Source organism: Strongylocentrotus purpuratus, unplaced genomic scaffold (assembly GCF_000002235.5).
Source record: "Strongylocentrotus purpuratus isolate Spur 01 unplaced genomic scaffold, Spur_5.0 spur5_scaffold_9, whole genome shotgun sequence".
Taxonomy (NCBI): Eukaryota; Metazoa; Echinodermata; class Echinoidea; order Camarodonta; family Strongylocentrotidae; genus Strongylocentrotus; species Strongylocentrotus purpuratus.
In genome coordinates, this window is record NW_022145615.1 from 26172294 (window position 1) to 26194199 (window position 21906).

General features: G+C 36.7%; 1 protein-coding gene across 1 annotated transcript in view; it reads right to left on the reverse strand.

Moving 5' to 3' along the window:
* Positions 1-2629: 2629 nt before the first annotated feature.
* LOC115920530 (glutenin, high molecular weight subunit DX5-like) overlaps positions 2630-21906 on the reverse strand; it is a 44452-nt gene continuing 25175 nt past the window's right edge. Inside the window, exons 2-5 of the mRNA XM_030976401.1 lie at positions 12182-12404; positions 9179-9354; positions 7272-7397; positions 2630-4507 (exon numbers count right to left, since the gene is read on the reverse strand). Of these exons, the coding sequence (XP_030832261.1) occupies positions 2645-4507; positions 7272-7397; positions 9179-9354; positions 12182-12404 (2388 nt within the window). The 3' untranslated portion in view covers positions 2630-2644. The remainder of the gene's footprint in view (positions 4508-7271; positions 7398-9178; positions 9355-12181; positions 12405-21906) is intronic.

A 21906-nucleotide genomic window follows, 5' to 3' on the forward strand; every position in this document is an offset into this window, starting at 1 on the left:
TGTTGTGGTCAGTGTAATGGTACTCTTAATTGAAATATTTTAGTCTTTCCTTTTTATTCCTCATTAGCCTATACCTCATACATATAAGCTTGCTATCAAGGTGGTAATACCATGGTGAAACCATGGTTAAACCATGGTTTTACTGTACCGTGGATCCATTGTAAACCATGAAATAACAGGAGTAAATTGGAACAGACATATTATGGTAAAACCATGGTTTTACTGTAGTTTTACCATGGTTTTGCCGTGGTCATACCATGGTGAAACCAAGGTGAAACCATGGCTTTACTGTACCATGGATCCATTGTAAACCATGAAATAACAGGAGTAAATTGGAACAGACATATTATGGTAAAACCATGGTTTTACTGTAGTTTCACCATGGTTTTGCCGTGGTCATACCATGGTGAAACCAAGGTGAAACCATGGTTAAACCATGGTTTTACTTTGCGGTACTTTGCGGTTTAACCGTGGTAAAACCATGGTTTTACTGTACCATGGATCCATTGTAAACCATGAAATAACAGGAGTAAATTGGAACAGACATATTATGGTAAAACCATGGTTTTACTGTAGTTTTACCATGGTTTTGCCGTGGTCATACCATGGTGAAACCAAGGTGAAACCATGGTGAAACCATGGTTAAACCATGGTTTTACTTTGCGGTACTTTGCGGTACTTTGCGGTTTTACCGTGGTAACACCTTGGTTTTACCATGGAAAAACCACAGTTTAACCATGGAAAATCCATGGAAAATCCATGGTAAAACCATAATATGTTTGTTCCAATTTACTCCTGTTATTTCATGGTTTACAATGGATCCATGGTACGGTAAAACCATGGTTTTACCGTACCATGGATCCATGTTTTTTTTTACAAGGGTTGAGATATCATGATAACAATCTCAATGTATGGAATTTCATAAGTTGACCTCTGTGACCCTTGACCTTTGACATACGTGCTCCAAAATCTAATCAGATCGTCTTCCTATGGTGATACATACTATCCTTAAGTTTTAAGTTTAAATCTCAAATGGTTCTTGAGATATCGCGCTAACAAACTCAATACAAGGAATTTCATAAGTTGACCTCTGTGACCTGTGACCTTTGACCTACGTACTCCAAAATCTAATCAGATCGTCTTCCTATGGTGATAAATACTATTCCCGAGTCTTAAGTTTAAATCTTAAATGGTTCTTGAGATATTGTGATAACGGTCAAACGGGACGGACGGACGGACGTACGGACGGACGGACGGACGTACGGACGTACGGACGTACGGACGGACAACCCGAAAACATGATGCCTCCGGCACCACCTTCGGTGGCGGAGGCATAAAAATGCTTTTCTTCAGAAAATACCCTGTATTCTTTTATTTCTGCAGTATTTCGTCAAGCATCTTCATCAACTCGTTTAAGTCAGGTACAAGTTGCTAAGATTTATCGACTGCAAGTACTTCTTTGAAGGAATAAAAAAAAAAAAAAAAAAAAGCTATGTCTGGCACAGCTGATTGCTGGCATTGGTCTGTTTCGTTTATATGTGGTTACCCAACAACAAAATAGACAAAAAGGATATGAAAAATTATCATTTATGCCTATATATTTAAATTAACAAGTATTCTAAAAATATATTCCCCTCCTCATGTATGAAGTTGAGGATTGCAAACCTAAGATAAAATACCGGTAGTCCAAAAGAGGCAAATTGTCATTGATAACTTCCTATATGTGTTCTGGTCCAATAAATCACCTTGGGGTAAACGTTTGAAGAGGAAATATTGAATATTCACATCCCGCAAACATATCTATGTACATTTGTTTGTTTTCATTTAATCTCATTTGATTGGCAACTATCTCAACAAGCAAACCCTAACTTAGATAATCCACCACGCACGTTACAAGAAATAATTGTATGCTCGAAAGGAAAATCAGAAGATTAATCACTCAATCAACCAACCTCACAAAAATATCAGTCGCAAAAATACTACAGTAATTGTTTTATCCAAAGGATGGTTGTTGATGGCCTTTGAAAACAAATATTCCTGACAAATTCTGACCAAAATAATTCTACCTTTGAAAGGCATTTTCTGTCAACAAGGTGATTTTGCAATATTTATTTCCTGTTTAAGCTGGCTTTTAAGTGTCTGTCGCCTCTTCTTTTGGAGATGTAGGATAGCGGTGCGGAAATAACAAGATTATCTGCTGCAAAATCACAAAGTGTCTAAGATGATTTCAATGGAATATTAAAATTGTTGTATCAGTTTGGCTTGATTTCGTATTCGTACTTGATCATTTTAAAAGCCTTTTTTGATAACTTCCTAGGTTCTATCAGCAATTTTTTTAAATTAGATTAGTCTTTTAGATTTCATTCAGAAAAAAAAGTGAGCTTAAGGATCAAGTGGGATTTTAGGAGGGTTGAATCTTTTTTATCCAGAACATGATGAGGAAAGAAAGTGGATTTTACAGAATGTGTACCATGATATACAGCATAAAAGTATGATAATGCACGTTTAATAAAGGGTTATAACATGTTAAACAACTTCTCTGATATTACAGAACTTCATCATCATCATCAATTCACAATCATCGATGCACAGAGAGGTAAGCATGCTTTCTGCTCTAAGATTTGGATTTGATTGAAATGGAGAGTCATTGGGGCTTACCTCCAGCACATGATACAGAGCACTCAGTAACTCCTGTCTCCATCCAGATGTACAGGGCTTCCGGATTCACCGCAGGGTCAGGCTCTCCAGGATTCCTACCAAAAGTGGCTTCATTGCCTTGCCCCTCCTCTGGGATGCTGGAGCTGTAGTCTTCGCTGGCGTAAGTATCGACTTCCTCACCGCCGATGGGAACAACAGGTCTAGGAACTCCACTGTTGAATGGGCTGTAGTTGGTCTCGGGATTCTCCTGTCCAAAGACGGGTCTGGATGGTGGTTGCTGACCAGGGTTGGGATAGACGCCAATCTGTCCGCTGGTTTGAGGAAGGTTGGAGGAAGTCTGTGGAGGAAGGTTTGGAATGGCATCCGGGTTTGGTCGGAATGGATAACGGTCTGGTCTGGTTTGGGTTGGTACCCCCTGGCCTTGACTTGGGAACCCTTGTCCAATATTTGGTCGCCCCTGTCCGAAAGTAGGTCGCTCCTGCGGCTGCCCAACTGCTGGACGCCCATATCCTGTTTGAGAAGGTGTACCCTGGCCATTTATAGGATTTCCTTGTCCTGTAGGGTTTGATGATACTCCTCGACCTGGCACACCCTGGCTGCCATAAGGAGGCAAGCCCTGATTAGTAGGTGGTCTGTAGTTAGGATTGTATACTATATCACCAGTTGGTTCACCACCTTGGTTAGGGTTTCTGTTACTCTCCCCACCTACTCCTGGATTCCTGCTCCCTGTAGGAGGAAGCCTGGACTGAGGATTGTTATTTGTTCCAGGAGTGAACCTACCACTGGTTACTCCAGACTGAGCAGTTGTTTCTATGTTCTGATATGATGATCCCCTTGAACTGTTGTTGACAGGTGTTCCTCTACCACTTGGTAGATTTGGGCTATAGTTGAACGGCCTGCTGTTGGCTGAGGAAACCGGTGGATTTGAAGGAGGATTAATACCTGTGGGTCGATTGAAAGATGACTGAGACGCTACCTGAGAATTACTTGATACAGGAGGAATGGCATCAGTCTCAGGTAACCTGGTTTCAGGGGGGTTGTATCCAGTGGGGTAATATCCATAAAAAGGGCGTGATGGACTGGTTCCTCTTTGACTATCTAAACTTGTTCCAGGTGTTTGTCTGTCTGTGTTTCCAGAAGATGGTCCACGTCCTAGTTGAGGATTTGAAACATAAACTCCTGGCACATTTCCTGTTGCATCTCCTTGACCTTGTTGTCTTGGAGTTTCCCCTGGCCCTCTCTCTCTGCCACGCAGGATCTCAGTCTGTGTTTGTGTTACGCTGCCAGAGGTCTGACTTGGGACATAACTAGTATCACGTCCACGGCCTGTATTTGATCTACCAGGATTAGAAGCTCTACCGCCCCCAGGAACGGTCTCTACAGGAGGTCTTTGACCTTCTGGAATTGCAGGATTGTTTCTGGGTCCTGACCCTGAGACTCCACTTCCTCCAGACACCAAAGACCCTTCTGGTCTGTTGTAGTATCTACCATCTGGACCTGCCTCTAGAGCCTGGCTCTCTTCATGCACTTGATCTGATTCTGATATGGTATCCATAACTCCTGCATATCCTTCGGGTTTTTCCTTGTTACCCATGCCATGCCCCGGCATTACACCACTCGATATGCTCATATCCTTTTCCCCCTTATGCTTAGGTTGCTCCTCTTGGAAGGGAGCATTTGTGTTTGCCGGTGGTGGAGGTGGCGGTGGTGTTGTGGGAACAGTTGTTGGCCTTACTGTACGGCGAGTTGTAGTCCTTGCAGTTGTGGTTGGAGGCATTGTGGTTGGAGGATTTGTACGTCTAGTAGTTGTTGGTGGAGGTTGAGTTGCTTTGGGTTGCCCCCTTGGGTTCTGTCAGAAGAGAGAAGTAGAAAGAATTTAGATTTTTTTTTCTTTCTCATTCTTTCAACAACAATCTAAAAATGTATAATTTTCAGATTATATTAAAGTGAAATTTCTTAAGATGAGGAAAGATTATACTTATTCAAGGGATCATACATTGCTTCCACACTGTCAACACATTTAGAATCATTTAATGCTATTTATCTACATGCAGTCCCCTAAAATGCTCAGTCACACATAAATATATTTGAATTTCTGCTAAAAATCATCATCTGCTTCTGGTTATCATTTTAATGAAACATACAAATGGCAATAGGGCTTTCATACCACAAGTTTCACTCATGAAAATCCAGGGATCTATTAAAGCTTTTTCTAAGAAACATGATATCTTCTTAAAAGGAAATCCAGAACTTTCACTTCATATTTTTTTTAAATCCCATCACCAAAGAAATTATTTGTCATCAGGCATGCGTATCCTCTGGCTAATGAAGAATGGCAGTTTGTTCGTTTTCAATGCCCCCATCAATAACAAACAACAAAAGACACAAGGTTAGAAAAGGAAGCAATTGTTATGGGATTTGTGAAACATCCTTCTATATCCTGCATTGTAAATGATTTGTGTCTGAAGTGTGAGCAAAGTGTTAGCTCTTCAAAAGTACATACATATGAAGTCAATTTATGACAAGTGACTTGAAGATTAGTTTGTGAAATGTCCCTATAAGGCGTGTCTGCACTATCTCGAGATTGCCAAATATCTCGAGATTGCCAAATAGCCCGCTATTTGGGAAATAATCCCGAAGTAACAAATCGCGTCTTCACTATCTCGAGATTCGACCTCGAAACTCAAAACTCGACCTTGAGAAATTAGCTCGAGACATTTTGCTCAGCGTTAGCGTGTATTGCGAATCTTCGGTCTAGTGAAGACGCACGGGACAAATAGCTGGATATTTTGCCAATAAAAAGGATATTTTGCAAACTATCCCAAGATATCTTGGGATATTATCCCGACCAACTATCCAGCTAATTTGCTACTTCGTTCTAATGAAGACGCAAATAGCTGGATAGTTTGCGATCGGGATAGTTCAAATAGCTGGATATTTGGCAATCTCAAGATAGTGAAGACGGGCCTTTTGTGTAAGAAACTAGTTGTAAATCCACAGGGGATCTCTCCTACCAGATGGTATGATGATAACATTTTCTATTTCACAAAAGGTGACAATTTATCAAGATTATGGGACATTCTGTCTCCCCAATTGTCATATTGGCTCAATCATGCGTGCACAGACACAAGGACTTGTCACAAATATTATGAAGTTACTTTGATCAACACAAATCTTGCTTATATTTGGAGAGCACAGACATATGCTTTAAATACCAAAACTTTTGGTGCGGTTATAAATAGTAAACAAATCAAATTGAGGATGACAACAAGAAGATATTCAGAAATCTTAAAATAAATGGGCTTGGAAGACACTTCCAGCACGATTGTTTAAAAACTTGCTTTAAACAATGTACACTGTTTAGTCACTCTATTTCAATGTTAGATTTCAGTATACAAGACTAGGAGAAATGGGACACAATGTATAATTTATACAATTCTTTAAAAATCAGTCTTTGAGATATGAGCATTATGCTCAGCATATTAGCTATTGTTTGTCTCTTATTCCTATTTTTAACAGCAGCTTTTAAATCATAAATCATTCTCCATCAGAGAGCCTAGTATCCAAAACCGGTGGCAGCAGTGGGATACAGTGTTTAATCCGACTATTCTTCTGAATATAAAACAAATAACAACTAAAACAACTTGAATATGTGAGAATCAGGTTAAGTGCATGAGCTACTGTTTTGCAGCTTGCTTTGAGACATGTAAAATGGCACTCCTTTCTATTTCAGATCTCAATATACAAAACAAGTGGTGGGAGTAGGATAGTGGGGGTAATTTGACAATTCCTTTGATGATATGACAAAGAATATTTGGATAATGCTCATCACGTTTACTTCTTATCCTGCTGCTGCTGGCCTACTTGGCTATTTCTCTGTCTACCATTTTACAGCTTGCTTTGAATTTTGAAAGAAAGTCATTTTCAAATCTCATTTTGCATAAATGGGTGAAGGAGTAGGAAATAACATTTCTTGTGAGAATACAACAGAAAACAACCAACAAAATCATTTCCAAGTGAAAATATGCTCAACACATCAGCTATTGCCCTGTTAATACTTCCATACTGCCTTTTCCTTTGTTTTTTATTTCCACGACTGCATTGCTTTGAAGCAAGCTTTAAAACTTGGCAAAACCGGTGGCAGTGGTGGGATCGATACAGTGTGTAATTTGACAATTCCTCTGACGATATGACAAGAAACAACTAAAAAATCTTGAACATGTGAGAATCATGCTTGCTTTTAAAAATGTTAAAGGGCACTTTTTTCCCTTTCAGATCTCAATATGCAAAACCAGTGGCAGGAGTAGGATAAAAGGTGTAATTTGACAATGTGTTCCTTTGATGATATGATAAAGAACAACTGAAAACTTTGGTACGTGTAAGAATAATACAACAGGAAACAACCAACAAAATCATTTGCAAGTTTTAAAAAAAACATGCTCAACACATCAGCTTTACCCTGTCATTACTTTTCTTTTGTTTTTTATTTCCATGCTGCATTGCTTTAGAGCTGGCTTAAAACTTAGCAGAACCGGTGGCAGCGGTGGGAACGATTTAGTGTGTAATTTGACAATTCCTCTGACGATATGACAAGGAACAGCTTCCTCACTAACCTGCTGTGATGTCTGCCTCCCACCTTCCTCCTGCCGTCCTGGTGGGGGACGCTCTTCCTTCTGCCCTGGAGGATTCGGAACGACATACTCGTAGGAGATTCCAGGATTCCTTTCCTGGTAAATCATCTGCATCAAGGGTATAAAAAGGATTGGCTTCATCTGTCCTAACGTTAAAGAGCATCTTCATCATCATCAACACATTTTATATTACACATTTTACATCACTATCTAATGTCCATTAGCAAAATAATGGGAAATAACATTAAACTAGCATATGAACAGGAAATCACATTTTGTAAGTCTTTTGAGATGTAACAATATATATCCTCCACATTATTAAGTATTCATAAAAGGCAATCTACAACATACAAAATGTCTTAGGATTAATGATTGGAAAAGATAAATAAAATTCTACCTCTGATTGTGTCAGCATCTAAGAAAATATCTCTGGGGGAATGATAAACTAATATGACATTGAAATATTAATTCCCATCACAAAGCAAAGCAATAAATTGAAATGATTGAAATATGACGTATAAAGTTTTTTAATGATATTGCCACAACAGTCACTACCCACCGGATATTGAATAGGTAACATGGTGATAAGTGCATTAGTATATATCCCTCAACATCGTGTTACAATTATTGAATGTGACATTTCATTGATCACATAATAAGTCAATGTCAAATATCAGCACATTGCTGTACAACATTCTACTTTTGACTGATTGATGTAACAGCTCAAGCAAGTAACACATGTCTCACACAATGCGTAGGAAGTGACGCATGTACATGAACAATGAAATATTTGAATTTTACACAAAGTTGCATTGACAGCTCCAACCATTTTATCTTCCCTTTTTTATTTTGCATCATTTCATTGCCCTGGGATCTATGACTAAGGAATAACTGAATGCCATAATGTTTCAAACGTGAAGCTGACATTCAATCTTAGTCTCATGACAGAGACGTTCAATCCACAATTTCATGCCTTGTGCAAATCACCGCTATTTCTGTCGCAATGTGCAGGTGTAAAAAGAACTATGCGACACAGCGGCCGATACCCCATTTAGAATCTCATTAAATGTCACTGAGAATCCCCGCATAAACAGGAACCAATACTCCTACATGAGCTCTAAGCCTTGATGACAAGTTGGAAGTAAGATTTCCCCCATGGGTTCTTTCTGCAAATCAAGTTTTATACCCATCATGAACATTTATATATAGAACATAGATTAGATCACTCTTTCTGCACGTGTAATTGCCTTGTGTAAACTGACTATCTTGATGTTCGATATTAGTCTAAGTAAGGGTCCAGTAAATTGCTGTTTAAAAGAAGAATGTGTGGGATTGGACTTGGCAACAAGTGTAGGACAGAAAATTTAATATCTTTACATCAGGTAGAACAAAAGAGAGCCAAATCGACTGTGGGAGGAAGGTTTGAAGATGATGAAAGAAAAATATGCATATGAAAAGAAAAACTGAAACGAGTACCAATTCTAGGATAAACAAGCAGAGGTAACACATCAAAACTAAAATCAGCAATGTCATGTACAAAAAGTGTATTGAAAACTGAAAAGGATGCAATAGGGACATGTTTAAGGTGCAAAAGGTTTCTCCTTTTTCTTCCTTCTTCTCCTAAAAGAAGATATGAATATTGGGCTGGAAGAAAGCTGGAAATTTATGAGATATCTAGCAGAAAACAAATAAACAGATGCTCACTTACGAGTCACAGAGTCATCAATTTGCATCTGATTACTACTTCAGAAATTCTTGATTCTCCTATCTTTATTGAAATTTCCTCAAACTCATTATTTCATGTTTCTGATTGCAAAACCAACTTCATATCAGAATGTATTTTGGCTCAACTGCAGGTTTGAATAAAACTAGTAATATGACTCTCATACCTTTACATCTAGATCGACAGCGGTTGGACCCATGATGAGAATCTGTTCTCCATTGCTACTCATACTCCTTGCAGACCTGGTGTACATCACATTGGTGCCAGCAGCAGAGTAGTTTCCTGGGTAGTCGATGCTCCAGTCTCCATTGAAGACGGAGACTCCTCCTGTGATCTGGAGACCTGGAGAAAAGGGAGAAACACATGATAGGCATTTTATTATCTGGATTATTAAATAGTCAGGATGGTACAGTGGATAGAGCAGTGCCCTTTAAACCAGAAGGTCCTGGGTTTGAACTGTGGTTGGTGTATGAGTGTCCTTTGGTACAACATCAATCCTCAGTTAAAGGTACCTGGTGTGGTCCAGCAGTTGCTAATTATCGTATATACTTGCTTATAGAAAATACTTGCTTTTTTCTGTAAGATTGTATTTGGGTAAATGATGATAATAAAAAAATAACAACATGAAATCATGTGTATTCTTTGAAGAAGCTCAAGGCTGGTTAAAATCTGTTAAAAGACTTAACACAACATATGTTAAAAAGGTGAGTATTCTATTCTTTTTCTCTGAATCATTGTCAATAATTTACAATGATATATTATTTCTTCATTAAACAATTAGTATTGCCAAGTTTTAATGTGCAAGCTTTTTTTAGAGGTCTTTTTGGGGGGTTGGGGAGATAACAACTTTATAATCTCACTCAGTTTCACAAAATGTGAACATTTGTCTCATAAGCGTAAAAAAAGTACTCTCACATTCTGTGAACTATTCAGAGGGTAAGAATATATACAAATTGAAAACAACATCTTGAACTACTTGATGAGTTCAATGTGCGGATCTTTGAACCTGCCAATCCGCTTTATTTCATTCTCTTAAACAGGTGAAATCCTTGATACACAGGTTGTAATGTTGTTATGTGGGTTATTTATTAGTGGCTCCTTAAAGACTGAGTCGAGTTCAAGTTATGTGATTACACCATGAAAGAACTGTCTGGAAGCAATGTAGTACGTAAGAATTGATGAATTATATAAGGTTTTAGAATGATCAAAATGAAGCGAAATTCAGAAACAGAATGGCATTAACTCAACACTTTAATAACGAGTAAAAGCCAATCTGGCTCCAATAAGATGGTATTCATACTGACATCCTCATGTAGCAAAATTAATTTGAAGTTTAAAACTCCTAATTAGGATATTCTTGTGTGGAGGTACAAACAGAATTCATACTTCCAAACTGAAATATATGCAAATTTCCTTTCCTTATCATTAAACACCTAAGTTTCTAATCTGAGATGATGTTTGATTGCTTTTTTTTACAAAAAATATAGGCCTACATTATTCAATAACAAAGGACCATGCCTAAATGTTGAATTTAACCTTTAATTATGTTCTGAAACTTGTAAACAAAAAGCCCTTCATAAACAGCTTGAAATGTTGTTAAATTAGAGCATTACTACAACTTCTTGGCAGAGGCAGCCAAAAAAATAAGACTTCGATTAAATTGCCTGTAGTTGTGCCTTGACATTGAAAGGCCTTTAGGAGTATTGAATCACTCTTCGGGTTTGGGCTATTACCAGCGGGGAAGAGGGCAGGCAAATCAGATCTTGAGTAGCAACCCTTGGGGCCAGCCAACATCGTTCATCAAACTTTAAGAAACGGTAGCTATGTTCGCATGGGACCGACTGTCATAGTTTTAAAATTTAAAGCCTGTCTGTACTAGTTTGGCCAGGGGGGATTAGACCTCCATGCAAGGTCACTGACAGGTGGGTATCTTATCAAATCAGCTCTCAATTAACATAAGAAAAAGAGGATCATGGGGGACCAACAGGCACCGATTAGGCATTGTTTGCTATAAAGAGGGAGCAAGTAGCTATAAGTAGTGCAGTGGGGCTTTAAGTTTACGAAACTTCAGAGTTTTAAACAAAGATCAACTATCAAAGATGTGGGTTCACATGAGACCAAAACAATGAGTGTTCAAAGTTTTAATTTTGTTGTCTTGTTTATGGGTGGTCAACTGCCTAACAACTTACGATGAAACTCTTGAACGTGAACAAAAAACAATGGTTTTGCACTTTTGCTTACAGTGTAAATGTGTAAATGCAGCTAAGAATAATATGAATAAGTTTAAGTTTAAAGGTCCCCTCGTCTTTCATTTTTTCCTCACTTAAATGCATTATATGAACTTGTTCCTTTAATATAAGCGTTCCTTTTATATACTCTACATGTTATAAATTTGTTAAATTGTATTATATGCATGTTGGAAGAAAGACATATAAAGTTGAACTTGAACTTGAATAAGTTTAACGTTTTGAAACGATGAGTGCATCCACATTGTCCTCAACTACACGATAATCTTGGAGTTTTAAACCACAGGCTCAACTTTAAGTTCACACACTCTTGTGTGAACCCAGCCATTGAAAGGAGAGAGTGATGGACTACAGTTTCAATGTTTTCTGATAACCAGAAATGACTGGGGACAAAATTGATGAGTTGTAATATTGACCCTGCAATGTATACATAATGATGATTTTTTTTAAATATATAATTTTGAAGGATGATGGAATAGATTGATATCATAAATATGTTTTCCTGTGTATTTCTACATTTTATTAGTGTACTGACAGACATGACTTCAGAGTTGGCAAGTCTATATGTAAAAATTGCTGAGTAGGCCATCAAATATAAATGGTAAATATGTACAATTTATAGATGGAAGGAAAAAAGCTGACATATGCATTGTGAAGAAAAAAACTCCTTCAATAGAGGATTAAGAATTGAAAAATGAAGGTAAATATATAACTAATGAAAGATTTCAAATCCTCAAAGGACTACTTTGATGAAATTGATGATATCGACTATGAACATAATAAAAACCTATGAAAAAACCAGTTGACCAGTCAAGTATAAAATGTTAAATGTTGTCATATTCTAAAGATTATTATACTGAATAATAATTCTTTTATTTCGATGGCAAGAATCAAGAAATGTCCCCAGTATTTTCTCATCTTACCTAGATAGTTTCTACTCCTGGTCATCTCAGTGATGTTGACATACATCGACCCGGCTGGAATCGTGATGACCGTGTGGTAGCCAATGGTCATCTTGGGGGTGTCCAGTACACCAGAGAAGATCTGACATTCCGTGTTTGACCCACCGCATACGCCACACTTGTCCTCCGACAGACCTGACCCCAGCACTCCATCACAACCAACAATCTGGAAAATAGAATAAAATATTAGAGTAAATTATACAATCTTATTCAAGAAAGTAAATTTCCAAAGGGTAAGTGAATCAAGTTCACAGGGGAGAATCAGAATAAACAAGGGAGATTGTTAGGTACACTTTACACACTTACTGTAAGACCTAAAAAAAAGATTTTGTATTGCCCTTCGCGACAGACCCAAACATCTTTTTAAACATTTTTTTTTAGAGAAAAAATATTAAAGCATTTAAAACTGAGAAATATCAGCCCAAAGAGGGAGAAAAAAGAAGAAAAAACAAAACTTTTGACCAACCGACCCATGTTTTGGCACCTAAAGGGCAATACAACATCTTTTTTTAAAATACCTAATGGTATCTGTTATTCAGGAACATGGAATGAATTTCTGTCACTTCTATAACAACATGTATCAGCATGACTATCCAAACCAAACTTTGTTTGACTATATAAACAATCTTTGAAACACAACTCAGACACCATCATACTGTCAAATGTTTTCTAATAATAAAATGTTCAAACATGACATTTCGGGTCCAAAGCACCCCGACAATGTAAACATCACATTATGTCAAATTTGTCAATCCAGTTTTCTTCTTTGAATAGTTTAGACAATCAGAAGACGCTGCAATACTTAAATATGACATTTAGAGTTTAAATAAACATCATCACATAAAGAAGTTTTATTCATTGAATTGTGTATTCAATTTGAACAAGTTGCTTTCCAAGTGGGAGGCCAGATTCAAGATAACTTATACTGAACCCACCAAACATTTCTGAATGTTCTTTCATGCTACAGCATCAACCAATTTCTAGACTTTATCATGAATACTGGAAACTAAAAGGGATAACTGGAGGGGGAAGTGTTCGATTGTGCACACTATTTCTCACAATTTAGGATGACACGTTTAATAATTTCATTGATACTTTGAATTATATCATTGAGCCCGTAATTGCCCTTCATTGATTAGTCTTTGCCATTAGATTCTGTCACCCTGCCAGGTATTTTTCACCTCCCATACAGGTAAGGTTCAGATAATGGTCACGGTCCTTACCCAGTCAAAAGGGCTGTCACTTTTTGTAGTGTGAGGGGGGGGGGGGGGTGCACCCCTTCCCCTTTCAATTTTTTTTTACAGGGATTTTGCAAATATACATTCCTTGGCAATATTTTTTATCGGCAGTTTTTTAAAATCTGAAGACCCTTCCTAAAACCTCTCCTCCAAATTTCAGAATCTGAAATTCAAAGGACAAGACTCTTATTTTTCATTTTCCATAAACTGAAGCTGGGCCTACAGGTACTAGTATATTCAAGAGTATAAAAGTCAGTAAAATTTGTCTCAATGGCGACACCTCCTCCATTTATAATATTCCTTTGGTACCCCTTTGCCTGGTATTATAAAGCTTATTTATTTAACCTGGCCCGTTGAGAGGGTGAGTGAATGACGGATAACATTAATGACTGCCACCTGCCACATTGAACCGAGTACCTGTTGCTGACACAGAACTTGACAAAAGTGCACACAAAATGACATTTATACTACCCCACTTATCTAAACAGTAACATGACTGTTGCATGAACAAGTTTCTGTAAAAACAAACAATGATCATTTTACAAGGTCATAGAATTCCATGATTATACATGCTACTGTTTGAAAAAGAGGCCTTCATAACAAAATGAAAGATATAATCTGATGAACTGAAAGTCTTCAAAGAAAATAATCATTCTACAACAGCGAGAAATGTGTACATGTTTTAGTTATCATCCTAAGAGCATAAATATTACACACAAAGAAGAAAAGCAGAAAAAAATCAGGAGTAGATTGTTGAAGTTTCAACAAACAACAAGAAAGTTATGAATTTTTGAAAGCTGTAATCACCATATATAAGGGAATTTAAAATTGGCTAAATCAATGATGTTTCTGTGATGTAGTGGCAGACAACTCTCCAATTGTTCCAACACACAAATTTACTTAAAGGTAAAGACCAGTTATGGTCATGCGATTGCATTGTGAAAGAAACGTTGTGGAATCGATCAGAAAAGGTTGATCATCTAGCATCTAGCATCTGCAAGGTTCTTGAATCATCAAAATGATAAGAAATTTGGCCCATTCTTCGTAAAGTTACAAGCACTATACACAGAAAGATGTATATGGGACTACCCTATATCTCTCACAGACCATGAGAGAAACAAATTTACCAAATATATGAATTAGTAGGCGGTTTCCCGGCAAATTTTTTATCATCATGTATTAGTCAAAACATATTCTTTCACAATGATTGGTAATAAGAGCTTCCATTTCATTTTTTGAAATTGGGGCGTTTCCAATACTGGTCTTTACCTTTAAACCTTAGTTTTTCTTTCAAAATTCATTACCCAAAACTTCAGAAAGGTCTTTTCTTTGTAGGGGACCTATAATAATATACTATCCTTTTACATATTTTCAGTAGTGTCCCAAGGGAGGAGGTGTTTAGAAGAAAAACTGAAATTAATATTTCAGTATATTATGAAATACAGAAGAGTTGATCGTGTATGTCACAATCCACCAACCAAATTGCCTGATTGAGATTCACATAGATTTAATGATTTCATTTTTCAAACATTCACAACTTTCTTACTATTTCCTATTTGTTCGATGAACTTAAAACGTTTGTCATTCTGTCTAGTTTCCTGCTTTCAAAAAAAAATAAACTTATTAAAAAGTTTAGACTGCCCTCTAAGTACGAAATTGAGCTAGAGGCAAAGAATGGGATAATGAGGAAATTGCTTGTCTCTTTTTTTTCGGAGCCTATACATGGAAATCCATCAGTTCTTTTAGATCTATAACTACATTTAAAATTTGTCTGTCAACAGCCAAACAATCCCCTGTGTTTTGAAAAATGCAATAACAGCATCGAACGAAACATAATATTCTCTAAATGATTAGGTATTTAAAGAAAATTGAAGTCCACTCTGACACTGATGATCAACAATTATTTCTCCCATATTCAACAGTTAGTCAGACAAATAGCTGCAGCTCATGACGCAAGTAGAGAAAGTTTGGCTTTCAAAAATGCCAACCTCTGACCTTGAGCGATCGTCCTTTGAACTATATCTGAAATCTAATGGCATTGCTGAGGGCTATCAAATGATCCCCATCATTATGATTACTTCCGATTCTCTGTCAACGTTTATAGTTTCCATCAGCAGAAAAATAGGGCAAAAGAATAGGAAGTCTAATTTCAAGGGAGTGATCACATTTTAATACCATTTTTTTTAAAGGTATGAGGTAGCAGCAAAAATTGACTCTGTCCATACACAATGTCCATTTATCTCCCCCCCCCCCCCCCCCCCCCCCCCCCCCCCCCCCCCCCCCCCGATTTCATGAGAAAGACATATATTTGTCAGCTGGTCCGCATGAAACTGACACTTACAACAAATGAAGACTAGATTAATAATTGAAGCGAGACTTTAGATAGAGCCAAAACTATTTGATGAATTACAACACAAGCCTTGTTTCTTGGAAAACAACATTAAAATAAAAGCATGAGAAATCCTCAACATTTGAAATTGTCAACTTTAAAAACTAGCTTCTTTGAAAAACATTTGTATCACTACCCGACAGATACAATTTATGTACTGATCAAAATGCTAAAGCAAACAATTCATTGTCAAAAAGAAAATCCTAACTTTAGGTTGAAAATTGTGATAAAATCATGAAATAGCATACACTCACTCTGTGTGTGAGAAGGGTGTTGAATTCATTAATGCTCTAATTGTGTTTATATTACCAAAGGGGAAATTATATTGTTTGTGAAATAATAGAATCGGTACATGGCAAAATCTCAGCAATATTCTTGCTTTCTTAACTTGTCACTCCAATGTATTACTGTTGACCCTTGAGGCTGAGTTATTATTCTGGTATTACCAAAAGAAAATGATATTTTTTGGGGGGGAAAATAACTGACAAAAAGCAAGTAGTTCTACAAACCCTTCATGAATAAAAATATTATGGGCGCAATCAGCATGTAACAATAGCAACTAAGCACTATATACTCTGGGTTCGTAGAGTAGCCCTACACATGTATACCATCCTAATCCGGCTATCCCTTCATTGGAATGTGGAAAAATTTAGGCCAGTATGATATGAATTATGATTATGAAATTGTAAAAATGTACATTTCTTGAAAACAAATAAACTTCTTTATCATCAATATAAAATATTGATGGCAAGTGAAGGGTTCTTTATCAGAACAACAATAACCAAACAAACTGCTAAATTCTAACCTGTAAAATACTATAGATACTAAGGTTCATACTTCTAACACAAAATTATTAATGATAATAGCCAGACCAACAATACCATACTGTAAGCATTAAAGATCATATCCCTTCAATCAATTCATTAACTTGCTGGGGAAATTAAAACATTTGAATGATAACCAGGCTGGCATTATTAGGTGGGTAGATTTGAAGATCATATGCAATAAAAATGTAATGTGTTGAGGAAATAGCGTCATTCCATTAGACAAAAACCTGGAGAAAACGATCAGATCTAGCAATTTTTGAAGGACGCTACCCATTTCACACTCCTAAAAGCATATTCACACATGCTGCAGTAAACTGTGTACTAAATAAACGACAAGCAAAAAGGAAAAAGTAGCTGTGCACATTAATAGACCTTGGGGTACTCACTTTAATATCTTTGTGTTACATTGTATGAGATACAAAAATATGAGGTGCATTATACTTGTTAATGAAGTGGGAAAATGTGATTATCAAGAGTGATGGTTCTGATATGTCTTTAAAGCCCATCTGCACTAATTTGGCCAGGGGGATTAGACCCCCTGCAAGGTCACTGACAGGTGGTTATCTCATCAAATCAGCTCTGAATTAACATAAGAAAAAGGGGATCATCGGGGACCATCAGGCACTGATTAGGTATTCTTTGCTATATAGAGGGCGCAAGTAGCTACAGTATAAGTAGTACAGTGGGGCTTTAAAAGTTCACAGTCCCATACAAGTAAAGTAGTAGTGAGAACCCTCCTCTTAATTTGTGAGTGTGGACAGAGTCTTTGGTATATGGGCAATGTCCAAGGCAAACGGATAAGCTGTGAAGTGCAATTATTCCACCTCTAATTGAATTTCTCTCTGTTGTGGTTTATAACTCTCAAAAAAGGGGCATTTTCATCCAAAATTTAAAAGGGTATGATGTATTAAACAGATTAAACAAATTTGAGGTTTAATTAATTGCCATAAGCTCAGTCACCAGAAAAACAAGAGATTTGGAATGGAATCAAATGACTTTATTGAGTAGAACACTCGCCCAATTGTTATTTCATGCACATAAAACTCACTTCATTTGGGGTCAACAAAGTGCACTTGCTTTGTTGGAATAGTTATATCATGAATGCAATTACAAAATTTACCCAGGCATTTTTGCCTAAATTCATGAATGTTTATAACCACTGTATTAAGCGTGTGTCCCTACGCCCAATGAATAGGCAATATGTTTTCCATATAAATGTATCAGCTAATAAATTCTTCTATATGTTTATTTCACTTTTAGCCTGAAAGAAAGGTTTAAAACATTGTTTAGACCATGATCAGAGAGAGAGAGAGAGAGTGAGAGAGAGTGAGAGAGAAAAGGAGAGAGAAGGGGAGGGAGAAATAGAAAGGAGAGAGAGAGAAAGAGAGAGAGAGAGAGAGAGAGAGAGAGAGAGAAAGGGAAGTGAGAGAAGTTGCATGTTCATTCACTAAAAAAAATAGGGTAGGCAAATAAAGGAGGGGGAAATAATGTGTTTGAAATGATTATTTACTATCTCACAAGTCAATGTTTGTAATTATGTTTACAAGCTGTATTGTGTTGTTTGCCCTCACACCAGCAAGCCAGTACAACCAGGTGATTCTTCACCATTATTCAATGTCCCATGCACTCAGTTCATGAGTACCACATTGTACATGAAGAATACCCAAAGCAACAAACATCATCCAGCAATGGACTTTTGATTTACCCTGAATCAATAATCATTGATATAACTACATGTATGTCAATGCTATTGAAGGTTTGACGGTTTTAGCAGACAAATAATATGACACCAAAGAAAACTGTGCTTACATTCAATTTGTAGCCCATGTACACTCTCTATATTTGCTTGTGATTTCATTTCGGCATGGCGAATTCCAAAAATAGAAAACAACTTGCTACCCCATGCTGTTTTCTTTTCTATTCAACACACAGAAAGAGCAGTTATTAAGTGGGTGTTACCAACAAGTGAAATTGGCACAAAAATAACCTATCTAGGTAAGCAAAACATGCTCACAAGTACAACACATCCACATACAGCCAGCAATTCTAGGATTCATCAATCATTTGATAAATAGATTTTTAATTTCAATTTGAATAGGCACATTTTGTTTAATATATACTCTCTTTTATGGCTTGCGAATGACAGACTGTACCTTGACCATCTATATAGTGGTGACGGTTTGTGCCTGCAAACTTCTTTAATTATGGGTAGCGCTAGGCATGCTTTAAAGTGTACTGTTTGAGGAAATGAGATCCAACAAGCCAGTCTGCCCATATTGAGTCGGACATGGGGAAGCAGACACTGATGATAGCTTTCTACTTTCAGGGTATACTTTCTATCAAAAAAATCTATGAAAGGAAATATTTTGTCATTAGGCAGATGAGTTGCTGATATGATGCCAAGCTGTAGATTTCCTCCAACATCTTGTAGTACAAGATGATAATTACAGAAACCTTGGGGTATATATATGGCTAGAATATTTCAAGGATTATTATATGGTTTCATCTATAGCACAGTGCTCAGATGAAAGGGGGTTCGATTAGGGCTATTTTGCCTTTAAGCTAATGAAGTAGCCCTAAAATGCAGCTATAGCTGAGTTGCTAAACATATATAGGCCTAGCTTATAACTTCCAGGGATACTTTTCATAATCTTAAGCAAAATCAATCAATCAAAATAATTCCATATCAACTTTGAAATAATATAGTTACTTTAAATTACTCGATGTACAAAAAAAAAAGGAAATAAAAAAGAAAGAAAAGGGACCTTTTCTACAGAAAACGTAGCACAACAACACTTGAAACTTATTTAATCAACGCTTCCAATCTTGGCAGAGTTGAAGGGTCTGCGTCCTTCATCTGAATTGCAGGTGTCACATCATGAGAGATGAGATAGTCATTAATGAGGGCATTGTCATACATAAACCTCCAGGTGGAATAAAGGAAGGGGAAATATGGGATCAAGTAACCTTCAATGAAGAGAATAAATCTATATAATATATCCAACACTTCTTTTCAACAACTAGAATAAAGATCACCCAACTATTGGTTCAGATTTAGGTTTGTGAAATGAAACTCTCTGCAGAGAAAGATTATAACAGCAAAAATAAACACTTCCTCTCTATGGCATAACAGACCAGAGTTAAAAAGAAAGAAAAAAAAAAAGAACTTTCTTTATTAACAGGTCCTCTTGTGGATTTATGTACCCCAGAAGTGGGAGATTTCCATGCGAAAATGTTTTGTTTTTCTTTCACCAGAGCTAAATCACTCCTTGCTATGTATGGTGGCTTTTTTCCCCATTAACTTGTAGAATAAGTTATATTCTCTTTAGTTTAATACATACAAGACTTTGAATTATCAAAATTACAGATGCATTGATCGTTTTCAATACCATCAAAACAAAATGTATTTGAATGAGTCATAATGACTTGAGGTCTCTGTTTTAGTAACTATCCTGAGGAGGAATAACAAACATTTGAACAGTTTAATACGAGGTATGCTAGATGCACCAAAGGGAAATTATTTGGATCAGTGACTCTTTAGCTATCTTTAAACAGTCTTTGCATATTTAAAGAAAACAACATGGTTTTGATCTATACCTAACAAATCTAATCTCAGTTAATAAACAATAGATGAGAAAATAAGAAATATGATTAACTTGTCAGTTTTCATCCAACAATGAAACAATTGTGACAACTGAATACCACAACATTTCAAGAACTTAGTTAGCACGATTACAGAATGGAAAACAGGTGCTGCCAAAATATGATTAAATTATCCTAATCTCCGCTAATATCCAGATTTTCACTTTACTCAAGAATGGATTAAGAAAGATTAGATCTAATATAACTGATTCACTGCAGCATTAATACCACAAACCACTACCCATTGTTTGGAAATAACAAGGAATTTATCCTGATTTGTCTGTCTGTATTCAATAATGTGCCATCAGAGCAAAATGTCTGGTCTTCATAAACCTGCTCATTTAGAGGTGTAAAGAGGGGGAAATTGAATAAAATTACTCATGTCACATTCTGTGGATATGGTACTTATCCCTAACTTCTGAATTTATTCCACTGTCACCATGCATGAATGATTTGATAAATTTCCTTTAAATGTACCGGGTAATCATTTTATTGAAATGCATGAAGTAAAGATAAACTTCTAAATCAACTTAAATGTACTTCCTCAATCACCGTCTTTGGTTATTTTTATTTTCCTTCTATGCTTTCACTCATGCTCTCTCCCATCCATTTTAGCTTGTCTTGATCAATCTAATTTTCGAACTGATTGCAAGCCATCATGAACTTTTCATGTTCCCAAGTATTCCCGGTTGGATTCATATGTCTTCTTGTTCCTACTATTTTGTTCAAAAGTGATCATTAGTGGTTGGTATCATTGAGTTTATTATGTCTCGTCTTCATCACGATCAAGTCTATATACTGAAGAGATCTACAAAGAACTTTGAGATTCTGTACGTCCTCTGTACATCCTTGTAGTAGCAAGTTTCCAAGATAACTCAAACACACATCATTAGCTCCTCGACTGCACCTGCCCATGGGCGATGATGATACATCTAATCATCATTTTTGTATGTCTTTACTTCAAACCAAAGTGTCATCATAGATTATGTGCCTTCTCTTGAGGTATAGTACAAGCAGAATAAGGAAAGTAATATGCTGAGAGCCTTACAATATGTATAATTGTATATCGACCCATGACAAATCCCCCTTCTAGCTTTGCTGACATGTGATCAGAGCCCCATCTCGGATTGCTATTGATCCAAATTGATTAATTCACCAACAACAGTACCATTGAGTGTACAAAATATGTCTTTACAATAGTAAAGATATATGACAGAATCAAAATATGCGAAAGGATGGTAAATGTGAAAAGAATACCAGAATATCACGATACGATCAATCACAAACTAACAAACTCCTATATATTTGAATCAATCATGAATGTTTCCCCCCCCCCCCCCACATAAAAAACCTGGCAATCCCGTGAAGCGCAGAAGCTTTGAAAGAAGACGATTCGCTGTACCTTTCTCGACTCATAATCCTTGTCTGAATTCAGTCCGCCCCCTCCTGCACATAGCACGGAAGTTTGGCGTATTATTAGACAAAGAATTTGTTGTACCTATCTCGACTCTTAAATCCTTATCTGTATTCAGTCCCCCTCCCGCGCTTTGACGTTTCATTAATTTATTAGAGAAAGAAGACGATTCAATG